A 20,550-nucleotide genomic window follows, 5' to 3' on the forward strand; every position below is an offset into this window, starting at 1 on the left:
CCTATCTATGACGATTCTGAGCTAGACGTCTCGGGTTCATTGTTTGTTTTAAATTTCCTTGAACAAACTATATGAGTAATTCCTGATCGATCTTGCATTAACAGAATCTGTCTACAGATATTGTTGTTTATTTTTTTATTCATCATACATCAAAACTCCAAACGAAGTGTCACACAAAGCTCTAAAAAGAACGAAAGGAAAAAAAGAACCCCAATTTGAGGATCCACTATCAGCATACTGCAATACAAGAATCTTCCTTGTTACACAGACGGATACAAAGTTTTTCTTGGTAACTATTGGATCACCTAGCCTAGTCAGGTGACGTGACGTCACTGCCCACGGAACAATCGGCAGTTAAACTTTCTCTCACGGACAGTGAACCTGGTTTGTTTTTTCCTTTGCTCCCCGGTCTCAGGATCTACCAACATCCAAGTCTGTGCACAGCAGATCTTCATTAGTTGACGGACATATGCAGCATAAGTATTGTTTTCTTTTATCTGCCGCTTATCTTTAAGCTATATTGAATATACAATACATTTTTGTTCATATGTATGTTTGCTTGCCCGCTGCTTATATATGTCAGTAGTCTGATTTTTTTTTAGATAAACACCAAACAGATATTACTGCCTTTTATGTCATATATTTTATTCTTTTAACACACCTTATTTTAGATAAATCATTGGTTAGGTGCCGGCATCGATATTTAGTGAAACATTTCGATATTTAGTGAAACACTTCTAATATAGTTGTATATTTTAATACACTTACTTTGCATTTTGTTGATATATTTTAAATATCTAACATCTATCTTGGGTATCCTTTAACTTATTTATAGCATAACACTTTTACAGTCACTTGGTCAGCTCCATCTTGGAGCGCTTGTTCCATCCCCTTGTTTTTTCTATGTCCATTTAAAGCAATACGTGCCACCATGTAGTAATCTAGGATTCCTTCTCTACTGAAGGCAATTAAGGTCAGATATAGGAGTCACTAGAGTGTGCAGACAATGGGCTCCATTTACCAAAGGTCAGGCAGACATGATTCGCTACTGAGAACATGTCCGCCGCACCTCACTGCCTACATTTAACATTCCACAAGCATTTGCTTGTGCAATACCGCCCCTGCTCCCTGGCAGGTGCAAGCAGGGGCTGTCAATTCTGATCTGGATAATTTCCCCTTCCGACACATTTTAGGTGGAGTGAGGTTAAGCAGCAACTACATTTTTGTGTTTCAGGCAATCCTGAAATGCTGGGGCCCCCTGAAGCTGCTTTCGCAGCTTGATAAATGGGTCCAATGACTGTGTGGAACATAGCAGTGTTATGGCTGAAGTCTGAAATTTCATTTTTAACAGAAATTGGAAAGCCCAGAATTTTCAGAATTAAATTACAGGAAAAAGGGACAAAATAAATAATGAAAGCATATCAAAAGTTTTTTGCTACATATAATTTTATTTTTAGATTACAATTTCAAAGTTTAATATCCTGTTATAGCAGATTGCTTCTAATTGGCTTTTTGCGCTAAGAAATTTAAATTAAGAACCAAACATATATATTACTAATATTTGAAATATTTTTAAACTTAAAGAGACCATCAAGTCCAAAAAAAAAAATTCATGATTTAAATAGGGAATGTAATTTTAAACAACTTTCCAATTTACTTTTATCACCGATTTTGCTTTGTTCTCTTGGTATTCTTAGTTGAAAGCTAAACCTAGAAGGTTCATATGCTAATTTCTTAGACCTTGAAGACTGCCTCTAATCTGAATGCATTTTGGCCACTAGAGAGCATAAGTTCATGTGTTTAATATAGAGAACATTGAGCTCATGCACGTGAAGTTACCCTGGAGTGAGCACTGATTGGCTAAAAGCAAGTCTGTCAAAAGAACTGAAATAAGGGGGCAGTTTGCAGATACAAGGTAATTACAGAGGTATAAAGTGTATTTCTATAACAGTGTTGGTTATGCAAAACTGGGGAATGGGTAATAAAAGGATTATCTTTCTTTTTAAACAACAAAAATTCTGGTGTTGACTGTCCCTTTAAAGGTATTAATGAATAAAAATAACACTGGAAACACATAAAATACTAAGTATATGATACATGATGTTGTTCCAGGTATATAGAAAAAGCTAGATATATGAAAACCAACAAGCTGATAACATTTCTTTACCTTTATCTCTGGCTTTAAACCTCTCCACTGAAAGCTTATTTTCAAAGCTTTCTTCACCTTCCAGACCTGTAATTAAGAGAAGTATTTAGAAACCTTATGCCCACATTTTGCTTATTATAGTACTGATGCTGTTCCAGATTTCTGTTTATACAATTATTATATGTTATATTTTGAGGTATTTTGAACATCAAAAATGAAATATTAGTCACTAAAAATGAATTATATACAGGTGGCGTGGCCCTCGTTTTACAACGATTCAATTTACACCGTTTCAGAATAACAACCTTTTTCCAGTCATGTGACTGCTATTGAAAAGCATTGAGAAGCAGTGCATTTATTAAAATAGCCAGTAGGTGGAGCTGTCCGCTTGTTTTGCAGCAAAGTTAAGCAAGCTGAAATTAATCTGTTTAACCAGACCTGAGCTATCGAGAAGATTTCAAAGGAACAAGATCTTCCTGTCTATAAATCATTCCAGATTGAAATGCATAGAAATAATTGTTTGCAAAAAATGCATGTGAAGTCTGTGTTGTGTGATTATTTTATTAGGTTTATAATGCTGTTTAGCATTTAAAGTCTTCATTTCAAAGCTTTAAAAATAATGTATTAGATGTTACTTATGAGAATTTTGAGAGCGGCCTGGAACCTATCTCCCTCACTTCCCATTGACTTACATTATAAACTGTGTTTCGATTTACAACCATTCCTTCTGGAACCTAACCCCGGCGTAAACTGAGGGCTACATATATATATATATATATATATATATATATATATATATATATATATATATATATATATATATATATATATATATATATATATATATATATATATATATATATATATATATAACAACAAAAACAACATTTTCATATACAGTATACACACGTATTTTTTATATATAATTTTTTTTTTTTTAAACTATCAGTAGCCAATAATAAGTTGCATAAAGCACTATGTAAAACAGATAGAATCAGCTTAAAAATGGTGTGAAAAATTAAAAAGCTCCCGCCTCCTAGTATATGTAAGGAAAAAAAACCCCAGAATTTATGCTTACCTGATAAATTACTTTCTCCAACGGTGTGTCCGGTCCACGGCGTCATCCATTACTTGTGGGATATTCTCCTCCCCTACAGGGAAAGGCAAGGAGAGCACACAGCAGAGCTGTCCATATAGCTCCCCCTCTAGCTCCGCCCCCCAGTCATTCGACCGACGGTTAGGAGAAAAAGGAGAAACTATAGGGTGCCGTGGTGACTGTAGTGTATAAAGACAAAAACATTTTCAACCTGATTAGGAAAACCAGGGCGGGCCGTGGACCGGACACATCGTTGGAGAAAGTAATTTATCAGGTAAGCATAAATTCTGTTTTCTCCAACATTGGTGTGTCCGGTCCACGGCGTCATCCATTACTTGTGGGAACCAATACCAAAGCTTTAGGACACGGATGAAGGGAGGGAGCAAATCAGGTTACCTAAATGGAAGGCACCACGGCTTGCAAAACCTTTCTCCCAAAAATAGCCTCCGAAGAAGCATAAGTATCAAATTTGTAGAATTTGGCAAAAGTGTGCAGAGAATACCAAGTCGCTGCCTTACATATCTGATCAACAGAAGCCTCGTTCTTGTAGGCCCATGTGGAAGCCACAGCCCTAGTAGAGTGAGCTGTGATTCGGTCAGGAGGTTGTCGTCCGGCAGTCTCATAGGCCAATCGGATAATGCTTTTTAGCCAGAAAGAGAGAGGTAGCAGTAGCTTTTTGATCTCTCCTCTTACCAGACTAAACGACAAACAAAGATGAGGTTTGTCTAAAATCTTTTGTTGCTTCTAAATAGAACTTTAAAGCACGAACAACATCTAAATTGTGTAATAAACGTTCCTTCTTTGAAACTGGTATCGGACACAGAGAAGGAACAACTATTTCCTGGTTAATATTCTTGTTGGAAACAACTTTTGGAAGAAAACCAGGCTTAGTACGCAAAACAACCTTATCTGAATGGAAAACCAGATAGGGTGGATTACACTGCAAAGCAGATAATTCAGAAACTCTTCTAGCAGAAGAAATAGCACCCAAAAACAGTACTTTCCAAGATAATAACTTAATATTTATGGAATGTAAAGGTTCAAACGGAACCCCTTGAAGAACTGAAAGAACTAAATTAAGACTCCAAGGAGGAGTCATGGTTCTGTAAACAGGCTTGATTCTAACCAAAGCCTGAACAAAAGCTTGTACATCTGGCACAGCTGCCAGTCGTTTGTGTAACAAGACAGATAAAGCAGAAATCTGTCCCTTTAGAGAACTAGCGGACAACCCTTTATCCAAACCTTCTTGGAGAAAGGAGAGAATCCTTGGAATTTTTATTTTACTCCAGGAGAATCCCTTGGATTCACACCAACAGATATATTTACGCCATATTTTATGGTAAATCTTTCTAGTCACAGGTTTTCTGGCTTGGACCAGAGTATCTATCACAGAATTCGAAAACCCACGTTTGGATAAAATCAAGCGTTCAATTTCCAAGCAGTCAGCTGCAGCGAAACTAGATTTGGATGTTCGAATGGACCTTGTACTAGAAGATCCTGTCTCAAAGGTAGCTTCTATGGTGGAGCCGATGACATATTCACCAGGTCTGCATACCAAGTCCTGCGTGGCCACGCAGGAGCTATCAGAATCACCGAGGCCTTTTCCTGTTTGATCCTGGCTATGAGCCTGGGAAGGAGAGGAAACGGTGGAAACACATACGCTAGGTTGAACGACCAAGGCGCCACTAATGCATCCACTAGAATCGCCTTGGGATCCCTGGATCTGGACCCGTAACAAGGAATCTTGAAGTTCTGTCGGGACGCCATTAGATCCATGTCTGGAATGCCCCATAATTGGGTTAACTGAGCAAAGACCTCCGGGTGGAGTTCCCACTCCCCCGGATGGAAAGTCTGACGACTCAAATAGTCCGCCTCCCAGTTGTCTACTCCTGGGATGTGAATAGCAGATAGATGGCAGGAGTGATTCTCTGCCCATTGGATGATCTTGGTTACTTCCTTCATCGCTAGGGAACTCTTTGTTCCCCCCTGATGATTGATGTACGCAACAGTCGTTATGTTGTCCGACTGAAATCTTATGAACCTGGCTTTCGCTAGCTGAGGTCAAGCCAGGAGCGCATTGAATATTGCTCTTAGTTCCAAAATGTTTATCGGGAGAAGTGACTCTTCCCGAGACCATAGGCCCTGAGCTTTCAGGGAGTCCCAGACCGCGCCCCACCCCAAGAGGCTGGCGTCGGTCGTGACAATGACCCACTCCGGTCTGCGGAAACTCATTCCCTGAGACAGGTGATCCTGGGTCAACCACTAGAGAAGTGAGTCCCTAGTTACCTGGTCTACTTGAATTTGGGGAGACAAGTCTGTATAGTCCCCATTCCACTGATTGAGCATGCACAGCTGTAATGGTCTTAGATGAATTCGAGCAAAAGGAACCACGTCCATTGCTGCGACCATTAGTCCTATTACTTCCATGCACCGAGCTATGGAGGGTTGAGGAATAGAATGAAGAACTCGACAAGCATTTAGAAGCTTTAACTTTCTGACTTCTGTCAGGAAGATCTTCATTTCCATAGAATCTATTATTGTTCCCAGAAACGGAACCCTTGTGGACGGTGACAGTGAACTCTTTTCTATGTTCACCTTCCGTCTGTGTGGGCCCTCGCTTTGGAAAGAGACGACGCTTGGATTAGGATGTCGTCTAGATAAGGTGCTACAGCGATGCCCCTCGGCCTTAGGACCGCTAGAAGGGACCCTAGCACCTTTGAGAAAATTCTGGGAGCGGTGGCTAAACCGAATGGAAGAGCCACGTGAAGGATGGAACTCTGAGGAAATTGTTTAATATCTTTAAATCCAGGATTGGCCTGAAAGTTCCCTCTTTTTTGGGAACCACAAACAGGTTTGAGTAAAAACCTAGACCTTGTTCCCCGGAGGGGACTGGGTTTATCACTCCCATCTTTGATAGGTCTCTTACACAATGTAAGAATGCCTGTTTCTTTATCTGGTCTGAAGATAAGTGAGACAGGTGGAATCTTCCCTTTGGAGGAAGTCCCTTGAACTCTAGCAGGTATCCCTTGGAGACTATTTCTAGTACCCAGGGATCCGGAACATCTCTTGCCCAAGCCTGAGCGAAGAGAGATAGTCTGCCCCCTACCAGATCCGGTCCCGGATCGGGGGCTACCCCTTCATGCTGTCTTGGTAGCAGCAGCAGGTTTCTTGGTCTGTTTACCCTTGTTCCAGCCTTGCATGGGCTTCCAAGCGGGTTTGGGCTGGGCCGCGTTACCTTCTTGTCTAGCGGCAGTGGAGTTATTAGCCGGTCCGTTCCTGAAATTGTGAAAGGAACGAAAATTAGACTTGTTCTTAGCCTTAAAAGGCCTATCCTGTGGGAGGGCATGGCCCTTACCCCCAGTGATGTCTGAAATAATTTCCTTCAATTCCAGCCCAAAAAGGGTCTTACCCTTGAAAGGAATATTAAGTAACTTAGTCTTGGACGACACATCTGCCGACCAGGATTTTAGCCAAAGAGCCCTCCGCGCTACTATAGCAAAACCTGAGTTTTTCGCCGCCAATTTCGTTATTTGAAAAGCGGCATCCAATATAAAGGAATTAGCTAACTTTAATGCGTGAATTCTGTCCATGACTTCTTCATAGGAAGTCTCTTTCTGGAGCGACCTTTCTAGTTCCTCGAACCAAAAGGACGCCGCTGAAGTGACAGTAATAACACGCGTAGCTGGTTGAAGGATGAACCCTTGTTGAACAAAAATCTTTTTAAGCAATCCTTCCAATTTTTATCCATAGGATCTTTGAAAGCGCAGCCGTCCTCTATAGGAATAGTTGTGCGCTTCGCTAGTGTTGAAACAGCTCCCTCAACCTTCGGGACCGTCTGCCATGCGTCCCTTCTAGGGTCTACTATGGGAAACATTTTCTTAAATATAGGAGGTGGGGCAAAGGGTACACCTGGCTTCTCCCACTCCTTATCCACTATGCTCGCTACCCTCTTGGGTATTGGAAAAGCGTCTTCGTGCACTGGGACCTCTAAAAATTTGTCCAATTTGCACAACTTCTCTGGTACTACTACAGAATCACAGTCATCCAGAGTAGCTAATACCTCCTTAAGCAAAGCGCGGAGATGTTCTAGCTTAAATTTAAATGCTACTATATCAGGTTCTGCCTGTTGAGAAATTTTTCCTGAGTCTGAAATTTCACCCTCAGACAGCCCTTCCCTCACAGCCAATTCAGATTGATGTGAGGGTAAAATAGATAAGGCATCGTCAGCGTCTGATTGTTCATCCTTTTTTTATCTGTATTTAAAACTGAACAATCACGCTTTCTCTGAAATGCTGGCAGTTTGGATAAAAGATTTGCTATAGAATTATCCACTACTGCTGTTAATTGTTGTATAGAAATAAGCACTGGCGCGCTAGGTGTCGCCTGCGTGGGCAAAGCTGGTGTAGACACAGAAGGAGAGGATGTAGAATTATCCTCACTACCTTCATTAGATAAATTATCTTGGGCAACATTATGAAATGTAATAGAGCTGTCCTTATTTTGTTTGGACGCTATGGCACAATTATCACAAACACTCAAAGGGGGAACACATTTGTCTCTACACACACAGAACATAGGTTATCTGATGGCATAGACATGTTAAACAGATTTAGGCAGGCAAACAATGCAATAAAAACGATTTTAAACAAAAACGTTACTGTCTCTTTAAATAATAAAATTACACACTTTATTTCTGAATGTTCAAAAAACTATTAAGGCAATATCCGATTTTTATGAAATTTGGACCCCAGTGTCTTAATGCTTAGAAAGTATTGCACAGCAAATATGGAGCTCTTAAAACAAGCAAACCAGAGCTAATTGTTGGATTTAACCGTTTTTATACACTACAATCCCTGCTACAGTATTGCTGCAGCATTTTACCTTCCTTAGGGGTCAATCATCCACAGAAATAAGCCTTCTGGAGTCACTTTCTGAGTCACAGGACCCTCTCACATGAAAACTGCATGCACTGCCTTGAAATCAACTGCACAGCTGAAGCACCAAAATGAGGCTTCCTCCCTCAGCACACTAGAGTGAAGGGGCCTTCCTGACTAGATTTAGGTGTCTAAAACATGCCAGATCAATAAAAAAACGTTCCCAAGTGTATATGAGCTTATAAAACAGTTCAAATGCCATGATATTGTAATAAAAACCAATTGATTTTGCCCCTAACAGTGTCTACCAGCATAAAAATCAAAAAGGGGAAGCCTGTTATCTTTTTTGCTGAGGTGAAAGAAAAATGGCTTACCATTTTCCCTGAGGGGAAAAATGACTGTCATCTAGCATTAGCCTGTGTTGTTAGAAGGAGACTAGTCATACCTGAAGCAGATGAGTCTGCAAACTGTTACCCCCAACTGAAGTTCTCTGGTTTCAACAGTCCTGCGTGGTAACAGCAATGGATTATAGTTACTTGTGCTAAAATCATATTCCTCTTAACAGAAATCTTCATCACTTTTCTGTTGTAGAGTAAATAGTACAAGCCAGCACTATTTTAAAATAACAAACTCTTGATAGAAGATATAAAAAACTACAACTAACACCACAAACTCCTCACCATCCCCGAGGAGATGCTACTTGTTCAGAGCGGCAAGGAGAATGACTGGGGGGGGGGGAGCTAGAGGGGGAGCTATATGGACAGCTCTGATGTGTGCTCTCCTTGCCTTTCCCTGTAGGGGAGGAGAATATCCCACAAGTAATGGATGACGCCGTGGACCGGACACACCAATGTTGGAGAAATATGTATCTGAATTATAAATATCAGAACAGTTTCATACATGTATTACTTTTTAGTGGGTTAATGTTAAAGTTAAAAATGACAATAATGTTTTTTGATTTCAAGACTCTTTTGGCTTTCAAGTATATTAAAGGGACACTAAACCCATTTTTTTTATTTCATGAATCAGGTAGAGAATAACATTTTAAACAACATTCCAATTTACTTCTATTATCTAATTTGCTTCATTCTTTAGATATCCTTTATTGAAGAAATAGTGATGCACATGGGTGAGCCAATCACACAAGGAATCTAAGGTGAAGCCTCCAATCAGCAGACACTTATCCTATCTAGATATGCTTTTCAGCAAAGCATATCAAGAGAATGAAGCAAATTAGATAATAGAAGTAAATTAGAAAGTTGTTTAAAATTGCATGTTCTTTCTAAATCATGAAAGAAAAAATTTGGGTTTCATGTCCCTTTAAGGTTTGCAGTTGGTGTTTGTAAAGTGTTAAATTATCATATTTTTGACTAGGCAAAAATTACTTGATAAACATCTAGATGAGGGTGAAGATAGGATATGGGTTGTTTTGTTATTTTGCTTCTAGGACTTTAAGGAACATGAAAGAAAAAAAAAAGAGTTCATACAGAACATACAATTTTAAGAGACTTTTTAGTTTAATTATATTATCAGATTTGCTTCATTCCCTTGCTAAAACGCATATCTAGGTAGGCTCAGGAGCAACGCACTGCTGGGAAACTCGTTGAAGATTGCTGGTGATACACATATACACCTTGTCATTGCCAAACTAGATGTGATTAGCTAAGTCCCTGTAGTGCATTGTTGCTCTGGAGCTGACTTTAACCCCTTAACGACCGAGGACGTGCAGGGTACGTCCTCAAAAAAAAGGCAGTTAATGCCTGAGAACGTACCCTGCACGTCCTCGGTTTGGAAAGCAGCTGGAAGCGATCCTGCTCGCTTCCAGCTGCTTTCCGGTTATTGCAGTGATGCCTCGATATGGAGGCATCCTGCAATAACTTTTTTAAGCCATCCGGTGCAGAGAGAGCCACTCTGTGGCCCTCTCTGCACCGGAGATCGGTGGTTCCCGGCGTTGGTGGGTGGGAGCCGGACCGGGAGGCGGGTGGCGGCCATCGATGGCCCTGGTTATGTGCAGGGGGGGGCGGGATCGGGGGCGGGGATGAGCGGGGGCGCGCACGGGCGCGCGCGTGCACGGGAGGGCGGGGGCGGGCGCGTGCACGGGGAGGGAGCGGGTGGGAACCGCTACACTACAGAAAATGTGTTAGTAAAAATGTTTAAATGCCCTAATATTTTTTTAAAAAAAAAAAGATCAGCAAGGTGGTGGGGGTTTGTCTGTGTGGGGGGGGGGAAGCTACACTACAGAAAAAAGACAAATAAATATAAAAAAAGCCCTTTTTTTTTTTGCAAACTGGGTACTGGCAGACAGCTGCCAGTACCCAAGATGGCCCCCAATGAGGCAGAGGGGATGGTCAGAGAGCGGTTTTGGGGGGGATCAGGGAGGTTGGGGGCTAAGGGGGGGATCCTACACCCTAGCATATGTAAATATGCTAAAAAAAAATTATTTTTTAAAAAACCCTTTTATTTTAGTACTGGCAGACTTTCTGCCAGTACTTAAGATGGCGGGGACAATTGTGGGGTGGGGGAGGGAAGGGAGCTGTTTGGGAGGGATCAGGGGGTGGGATGTGTCAGGTGGGAGGCTGATCTCTACACTAAAGCTAAAATTAATCCTGCAAGCTCCCTACAAACTCCCTAATTAACCCCTTCACTGCTAGCCAGAATACACGTGTGAGGCTCAGCAGGATTTAGCGGCCTTCTAATTACCAGAAAGCAACGCCAAAGTCATATATGTCTGCTATTTCTGAACAAAGGGGATCCCAGACAAGTATTTACAACCATTTGTGCCATAATTGCACAAGCTGTTTGTAAATTATTTCAGTGAGAAACCTAAAATTGTGAAAAATTTAACTTTTTTTTCAATTTGATCGCATTTGGCGGTGAAATGGTGGCATGAAATATACCAAAATGTGCCTAGATCAATACTTGGGGTTGTCTACTATACTACACTAAAGCTAAAATTAACCCTACAAGCTCCCTAAAAGCTCCCTAATTAACCCCTTAACTGCTGGGCATAATACACTTGTGGTGCGCAGTGGCATTTAGCGGCCTTCTAATTACCAAAAAGCAACGCCAAAGCCATATATGTCTGCTATTTCTGAACAAAGGGGATCCCAGAGAAGAATTTACAACCATTTATGCCATAATTGCACAAGTTGTTTGTAAATAATTTCAGTGAGAAACCAAAAGTTTGTGAAAAAATTTGTGAAAAAGTGAACGATTTTTTGTATTTGATCGCATTTGGCGGTGAAATGGTGGTATGAAATATACCAAAATTGTCCTAGATCAATACTTTGGGATGTCTACTAAAAAAAAATATATACATGTCAAGGGATATTCAGGGATTCCTGAAAGATATTAGTGTTCTAATGTAACTAGCGCTAATTTTGGAAAAAAGTGGTTTGGAAATAGCAAAGTGCTACTTGTATTTATGGCCCTATAACTTGCACAAAAAGCAAAGAACATGTAAACATTGGGTATTTCTAAACTCAGGACAAAATTTTGAAACTATTTAGCATGGGTGTTTTTTGGTGGTTGTAGATATGTAACAGATTTTGGGGGTCAAAGTTAGAAAAAGTGTGTTTTTTTCAATTTTTCCTCATATTTTATATTTTTTTTTATAGTAAATTATAAGATATGATGAAAATAATGGTATCTTTAGAAAGTCCATTTAGTGGCGAGAAAAACGGTATATAATATGTGTGGGTACAGTAAATGAGTAAGAGGAAAATTACAGCTAAACACAAACACCGCAAAAATGTAAAAATAGCCTTGGTCCCAAACGGACAGAAAATGGAAAAGTGCTGTGGTCATTAAGGGGTTAAAGGGACACTGAACCCAATTTTTTTTTCTTTCTTGATTCAGACAGAGCATGCAATTTTAAGCAACTTTATAAATTACTCCTATTATCAATTTTTGTTCGTTCTCTTGCTATCTTTATTTGAAAAAAAAGGCATCTAAGCTAAGGAGCCAGCCATTTTTTGGTTCAGTCCCTGGACAGCACTTGTTTATTGGTGGGTGAATTTATACACCAATCAGCAAGAACAACCCAGGTTGTTTACCAAAAATGACCCGGCATCTAAACTTACATTTTTGCTTTTCAAATAAAGATACTAAGAATGAAGAAAATTTTAAAATAGGAGTAAATTAGAAAGTTGCTTAAAATGTCATGCTCTGTGTCCTTTTAACTACTGCAAATAGGTTAAAACACAGAGCATTTCCTTTATACATGTTCATGCCCCTTTAAACACACTCTTAGCAAGAGGATAGATCTGCTTTTAACAAGCAAAATGTGGACGAGAGAGATGCTGAGTGAAATTTCAAATATAAACAGAAGAAAACAGCACTCCCTGGGCTTGGCAGCAAATGATGTCCTTTCTTCAAGTGACGTCTCAGGGCATACACCACTTCATCAGACCCTGGGTCAAGCCCAGTGAGTGCTGTTTTTGTGTGTGTGTGTGTGTGTGTGTGTGTGTGTGTGTGTGTGTGTGTGTGTGTGTGTGTGTGTGTGTGTGTGTGTGTGTGTGTGTGTGTGTGTGTGTGTGTGTGTGTGTGTGTGTGTGTGTGTGTGTGTGTGTGTGTGTGTGTGTATATATATATATATATATATATATATATATATATATATATATATATATATATATATATATGCACCACTGACAATTTCCATGATATTCATTTACAAATAATTGGGTGTTTGGATCAGCAATTTCATTTTGATCTATCAACTAACTGAAGGACACAGTAATATTTCAGTAGTGAAATTAGGTTTATTGGATTAACAGAAAATGTGCAATATGCATCAAAACAAAATTAGACAGGTGCATAAATTTGGGCACCCTTGTCATTTTGTTGATTTGATTTGATTTGAATACTTGTAACTACCTAGCACTAATTAATCGGAACACACAATTAGTTTGGTGAGCCCATTAAGTCTTGAACTTCATAGACCGGTGCATCCAATCATGAGAAAAGGTATTTAAGGTGGTCAATTGCAAGTTGTTGTTCTCTTTGACTCTCCTCTAAAGAGTGGCAACATGGGGGCCTCAAAACAACTCTCAAATGACCTGAAAACAAAGATTGTTCAACATTATGGTTTAGGGGAAGGCTATAAAACATAATTTATGTAAGAACTTACCTGATAAATTCATTTCTTTCATATTAGCAAGAGTCCATGAGCTAGTGACGTATGGGATATACATTCCTACCAGGAGGGGCAAAGTTTCCCAAACCTCAAAATGCCTATAAATACACCCCTCACCACACCCACAAATCAGTTTAACGCATAGCCAAGAAGTGGGGTGATAAGACAAAAGTGCGAAAGCATAAAAAATAAGGAATTGGAATAATTGTGCTTTATACAAAAAATCATAACCACCACAAAAAGGGTGGGCCTCATGGACTCTTGCTAATATGAAAGAAATGAATTTATCAGGTAAGTTCTTACATAAATGATGTTTTCTTTCATGTAATTAGCAAGAGTCCATGAGCTAGTGACGTATGGGATAATGACTACCCAAGATGTGGATCTTCCACGCAAGAGTCACTAGAGAGGGAGGGATAAAATAAAGACAGCCAATTCCGCTGAAAATAATGCACACCCAAAATAAAGTTTAAATCTTATAATGAAAAAAACTGAAATTATAAGCAGAAGAATCAAACTGAAACAGCTGCCTGAAGTACTTTTCTACCAAAAACTGCTTCAGAAGAAGAAAACACATCAAAATGAAATGGTAGAATTTAGTAAAAGTATGCAAAGAAGACCAAGTTGCTACTTTGCAAATCTGATCAACCGAAGCTTCATTCCTAAACGCCCAGGAAGTAGAAACTGACCTAGTAGAATGAGCTGTAATCCTTTGAGGCGGAGTTTTACCCGACTCAACATAAGCATGATGAATTAAAGATTTCAACCAAGATGCCAAAGAAATGACAGAGGCCTTCTGACCTTTCCTAGAACCGGAAAAGATAACAAATAGACTAGAAGTCTTTCGGAAATTCTTAGTAGCTTCAACATAATATTTTAAAGCTCTAACTACATCCAAAGAATGCAATGATCTCTCCTTAGAATTCTTAGGATTAGGACACAATGAAGGAACCACAATTTCTCTACTAATGTTGTTAGAATTCACAACCTTAGGTAAAAATTTAAAAGAAGTTCGCAACACCGCCTTATCCTGATGAAAAATCAGAAAAGGAGACTCACAAGAAAGAGCAGATAATTCAGAAACTCTTCTAGCAGAAGAGATGGCCAAAAGAAACAAAACTTTCCAAGAAAGTAATTTAATGTCCAATGAATGCATAGGTTCAAACGGAGGAGCTTGAAGAGCCCCCAGAACCAAATTCAAACTCCAAGGAGGAGAAATTGACTTAATAACAGGTTTTATACGAACCAAAGCTTGTACAAAACAATGGATATCAGGAAGATTAGCAATCTTTCTGTGAAAAAGAACAGAAAGAGCATAGATTTGTCCTTTCAAGGAACTTGCAGACAAACCTTTATCCAAACCATCCTGAAGAAACTGTAAAATTCTCGGAATTCTAAAAGAATGCCAGGAAAAATGATGAGAAAGACACCAAGAAATGTAAGTCTTCCAGACTCGATAATATATCTTCCTAGATACAGATTTACGAGCCTGTAACATAGAGAAACCTCTTTGACTAAGAATCAATCTAGCACAAACTTACTTCACCACCTCCATAGGAGGCAAAGTTTGTAAAACTGATTTGTGGGTGTGGTGAGGGGTGTATTTATAGGCATTTTGAGGTTTGGGAAACTTTGCCCCTCCTGGTAGGAATGTATATCCCATACGTCACTAGCTCATGGACTCTTGCTAATTACATGAAAGAAAAAGCTATCGCATAGATTTAAGCTGTCAGTGTCCACTGTGAGGAACATAGTGAGGAAATGGAAGACCACAGGCACAGTTCATGTTAAGGCCAAAAGTGGCAGGCCAAGTAAAATATCGGAAAGGCAAAGGATGGTGAGAACGGTCAAAAACAGCCCACAGACCACCTCCAAAGACTGGAGATGGTGTCACTGTGCATCGTTCAACAATTCAGGGCGCTTTCCACAAGGAGAAGCTGTATGGGAGAGTGATGCGGAAGAAGCCTTTTCTGCACACGCCACAAACAGAGTCGCTTGAGGTATGCAAACACACTTTTGGACAAACCAGCTTAATTTTGGAAGAAGGTGCTGTGGACTGATGAAACAAAGATTGAGTTATTTGGTCATAACAAGGGGCATTATGCATGGCGGCAAAAGAACACAGCGTTCCAAGACAAACACTTGCTGCCCACAGTAAAATTTGGTGGATGTTCCATCATGCTGTGGGGCTGTGTGGTCAGTGCTGGTACTGGGAATCTTGTTAAAGTTGAGGGTCGCATGGATTCCACTCAATATCAGCAGATACTTAAGAATAATGTTGAGGAATCAGTCACAAAGTTGAAGTTAAGCCGGGGCTGGATATTTAAACAAGACAACGACCCAAAACACTGCTCAAAATCTACTCTGGCATTTATGCAGAGTAACAAGTACAATGTTCTGGAATGGCCATCCCAGTGTCCCCAGATCTGAATATCATTGGAAATATGTGGGGTGATTTGAAGCGGGCTGTCTATGCTCGGCAACCGTCAAACCTAGCTGAAATAGAGATGTTATGCAAGGAGGAATGGTCCAAAATACCTTCATCCAGAATCCAGACACCCATTACAGGCTATATGAAGCGTCTAGAGGCTGTTATTTCTGCTAAAGGAGGCTCTACTAAATATTGATGCAATTTTTCTGTTGGGGTGCCCAAATTTATGCACCTGTCTAATTTCGTTTTGATGCATATTGCACATTTTCTGTTAATCCAGTTACCTGATAGATCAAAATTAAATTGCTAATCCAAACACCCATTTATTTATAAATGAAAATCATGGAAATTGTCAGGGGTGCCTAAACTTTTGCATACAACTGTAATAAAATATATATATATATATATATATATATATATATATATATATATATATACACATATATACATATATATATATATATATACGAAGAGAGAAGCGCTCTACCAGGAACGAACAACAGCTCATCAGCTAGTACTATGGCTATTTACCACCCAGGAGCAGACTCTTTTAGACCAGTGTGCTTTTCACAGAGTAAAACTTTCCTGAAGTATATCAGTCTGATCCCGCCAAGTAAGGTCAGTCCAGCCCCGAAATACCAGGCAATTCTCCTCCGAACAAGGAACATGACAACCCCAGACTATCGTTTCGGCCTCCTATAGGCCTCGTCAGTGAGGTGCAGCCACATTCCTATAAGCACGCTGGGCACGTCTGGGGTTGTCATGTTACTTGTTCAGAGGAGAATTGCCTGGTACTTCGGGGCTGGACTTGGCGGGATCAGACTGATATGCTTCAGGAAAGTTTTCCTCTGTGAAAAGCACACTGGTCTAAAAGAGGCTGCTCCTGGGTGGTAAATCGCCATAGAACTAGCTGATGAGCTGTCGTTCGTTCCTGGTAGAGCGCTTCTCTCTTTGTATGTATGTATGTATGTATGTATGTATGTATGTATGTATGTATGTATGTATGTGTATATATATGTGTATATATATATATATATATATATATATATATATAAAATTTACTAACATTAACAAGCGAATGGCAACTTAAACAAAATACAGTAGTGTTATATTCAGTGTATTACCACTAACCTCAATTACAGCTCCCACGCCAGCAGGGATCAGTACAAGCAAACTTGTTTGTTCATCCAACAGGAAAAGGAATATGATCACCGTACTAAAGCAACGCCAGAGAACTGGAGAGTGAATAATTACATACATTAATATCACATGCCCTAAGGAAGCATTGTAGAAAACAGATTATATTTATGTGAATAACTTTTAATGCAATGAAAAACTGTCAGTTTGAGTCCTTCCTAATCAGTGATAAAGTTGCTCATGGCAATGTAATAGATTTCACTAGTATGTCATTGACATAATCATCATCTGAATCTTTATTACTATTACATGACATTATATAAAAAAACTAAATATATAGAACTTTGCTAAATAAAATTTGAATATTAAAATTGTTTTAAGTTTTTAGGCCGACACTAGTGATGATAATGATTATGTGAAAAGCAGGTGGCCGAGAAGATAAGCGAGAGAGGGGGTTTAGATGATGTGTGATGAAGGTGGTCAGGAAAATGGAAAAGGTGAACAGGAGCTAATGTGAGGGAGAGGGAAGCTGAAAGAATGAAAAAACAGAATTTATGCTTACCTGATAAATTACTTTCTCTTGCGGTGTATCCAGTCCACGGATTCATCCTTACTTGTGGGATATTCTCATTCCCTACAGGAAGTGGCAAAGAGAACACACAGCAGAGCTGTCCATAGAGCTCCCCCTCTGGCTCCGTCCCCCAGTCATTCGACCGACGGTTAGAAGAAAAAGGAGAAACCATAGGGTGCAGTGGTGACTGTAGTTTAAACAATAAATTTTAACCTGACTTAATTGACAGGGCAGGCCATGGACTGGATACACCGCAAGAGAAAGTAATTTATCAGGTAAGCATAAATTCTGTTTTCTCTTGCAAGGTGTATCCAGTCCACGGATTCATCCTTACTTGTGGGATACCAATACCAAAGCTTTAGGACACGGATGAAGGGAGGGAACAAGACAGGTAACCTAAACTGAAGGCACCACTGCTTGCAAAATCTTTCTTCCAAAAATAGCCTCCGAAGAAGCAAAAGTATCGAATTTGTAAAATTTGGCAAAAGTATGCAGTGAAGACCAAGTCGCTGCCTTACAAATCTGTTCAACAGAAGCCTCATTCTTGAAAGCCCATGTGGAAGCCACAGCTCTGGTGGAATGAGCTGTAATTCGCTCAGGAGGCTGCTGCCCAGCAGTCTCATAGGCCAAACGGATGATGCTTCTCAGCCAAAAGGAAAGAAAGAGAGGTAGCAGTCGCTTTCTGACCTCTCCTCTTACCAGAATAGATAACAAACAAAGATGATGTTTGTCTGAAATCCTTGGTTGCTTGTAAATAGAATTTCAAAGCACGAACCACATCAAGATTGTGTAAAAGTCGTTCCTTCTTTGAAGCTGGATTAGGACACAGAGAAGGAACAATGATTTCCTGGTTAATGTTCTTGTTAGAAACAACTTTAGGAAGAAAACCAGGTTTGGTACGCAAAACAACCTTATCTGCATGGAACACCAGATAGGGTGAATCACACTGTAAAGCAGACAATTCTGAAACTCTTCTAGCAGAAGATATAGCTACCAAAAACAAAACTTTCCAAGATAATAACTTAATATCTATGGAATGTAAAGGTTCAAACGGAACCCCTTGAAGAACTGAAAGAACTAAATTGAGACTCCATGGAGGAGCCACAGGTTTATAGACAGGCTTGATTCTGACTAAAGCCTGTGCAAACGCTTGAACGTCTGGTACCTCTGCCAGACGCTTGTGTAAAAGGATAGACAGAGCAGATATCTGTCCCTTTAAGGAACTAGCTGACAAACCTTTCTCCAATCCTTCTTGGAGAAAAGACAATATCCTTGGAATCCTAATTTTACTCCACGAGTAACCCTTGGATTCACACCAACAAAGATATTTCCGCCATATCTTATGGTAAATTTTCCTGGTGACAGTTTTTCTAGCCTGGATCAGAGTATCTATGACTGATTCAGAGAACCCACGCTTGGATAGAATTAAGCGTTCAATCTCCAAGCAGTCAGCTGCAGAGAAACTAGATTTGGATGCTTGAATGGACCCTGTATTAGAAGATCCTGCCTCATTGGCAGCGTCCATGGTGGAACAGATGACATGTCCACTAGGTCTGCATACCAAGTCCTGCGTGGCCACGCAGGCGCTATAAGAATTAACGAGGCCTTCTCCTGTTTGATTCTGGCTACCAGCCGAGGGAGAAGGGGAAACGGTGGAAAGACATAGGCCAGATTGAAGGACCAAGGCGCTACTAGAGCATCTATCAATGCCACCTTGGGGTCCCTGGACCTGGATCCGTAAAGAGGAAGTTTGGTGTTCTGACGGGACGCCATCAGATCCAACTCTGGAATGCCCCAAAGCTGAGTCAGCTGAGCAAATAACTCCGGTGGAGTTCCCACTCCCCCGGGTGAAAAGTCTGACGACTTAGGAAATCCGCTTCCCAGTTGTCTACTCCTGGGATGTGAATTGCAGATAGGTGGCAAGAGTGATCCTCCGCCCACCTGATTATCTTGGTTACTTCCTTCATCGCTAAGGAACTCTTTGTTCCTCCCTGATGATTGATGTATGCTACAGTCGTGATGTTGTCCGACTGAAATCTGATGAACTTGGCCGCCGCTAGCTGAGGCCAAGCCTGGAGCGTATTGAATATCGCTCTCAGCTCCAAAATGTTTATCGGGAGAAGAGACTCTTCCCGAGACCATAGGCCCTGAGCTTTCAGGGAGCCCCAGACCGCGCCCCAGCCTAACAGACTGGCGTCAGTCGTTACGATGATCCACTCCGGTCTGCAGAAGCACATTCCCTGAGACAGGTGATCCTGAGATAACCACCAGAGAAGAGAGTCTCTGGTTTTCTGGTCCAGTTGGATTTGAGGAGACAAATCTGCATAATCCCCATTCCACTGTTTGAGCATGCACAATTGCAGTGGCCTGAGATGAATTCGAGCAAAAGGGACTACGTCCATTGCTGCTACCATTAATCCGATTACCTCCATGCACTGAGCTACAGATGGCCGAGGAATGGAATGAAGAGCTCGGCAAGTGCTTAGAATCTTTAACCTTCTGACCTCCGTCAGAAATATTTTCATTTCTACCGAGTCTATTAATGTTCCCAGGAAGGGAACCCTTGTGAGCGTGGACAGAGAACTTTTTTCGATGTTCACCTTCCACCCGTGAGACCTTAGAAAGGCCAGAACAATATCCGTATGAGCCTTAGCTCTGGGAAAAGACGAATCCTGTATTAAGATGTCGTCCAGATAGGGTGCTACTGCAATGCCCCGCGGTCTCAGTACCGCTAGAAGGGACCCTAGCACCTTTGTGAAAACTCTGGGAGCGGTAGCCAACCCGAAGGGAAGGGCCACGAACTGGTAATGCTTGTCCAGAAAAGCGAACCTTAGGAACTGATGGTGATCTTTGTGGATAGGAATATGAAGGTACGCATCCTTTAGATCCACAGTAGTCATATATTGACCTTCCTGGATCATCGGTAAGATTGTCCAAATGGTTTCCATCTTGAAAGATGGAACTCTGAGGAATTTGTTTAGAATTTTTAGATCCAGGATTGGTCTGAAAGTGCCTTCCTTTTTGGGAACCACAAACAGGTTTGAGTAAAAACCCAGTCCTTGTTCTGTAATTGGAACTGGACATATCACTCCCATCTTGATTAGATCTTCTACACAGCGTAAGAACGCCTCTTTCTTTGTCTGGTCTGTAGACAGACG

At 40.5% G+C, this 20,550-nt stretch overlaps 1 protein-coding gene across 1 annotated transcript in view; it reads right to left on the reverse strand.

Annotated features, from left to right (window-relative positions):
• Positions 1-20,550, reverse strand: part of CLPTM1L (CLPTM1 like) — a 195,861-nt gene that overhangs the window by 97,956 nt on the left and 77,355 nt on the right. Inside the window, exons 9-10 of the mRNA XM_053714359.1 lie at positions 16,816-16,919; positions 2,168-2,233 (exon numbers count right to left, since the gene is read on the reverse strand). Coding sequence (XP_053570334.1) covers positions 2,168-2,233; positions 16,816-16,919 — 170 coding nt within the window. The remainder of the gene's footprint in view (positions 1-2,167; positions 2,234-16,815; positions 16,920-20,550) is intronic.

The sequence above is a fragment of the Bombina bombina genome, chromosome 5, assembly GCF_027579735.1.
Source record: "Bombina bombina isolate aBomBom1 chromosome 5, aBomBom1.pri, whole genome shotgun sequence".
In the NCBI taxonomy this organism is placed as follows: Eukaryota; Metazoa; Chordata; class Amphibia; order Anura; family Bombinatoridae; genus Bombina; species Bombina bombina.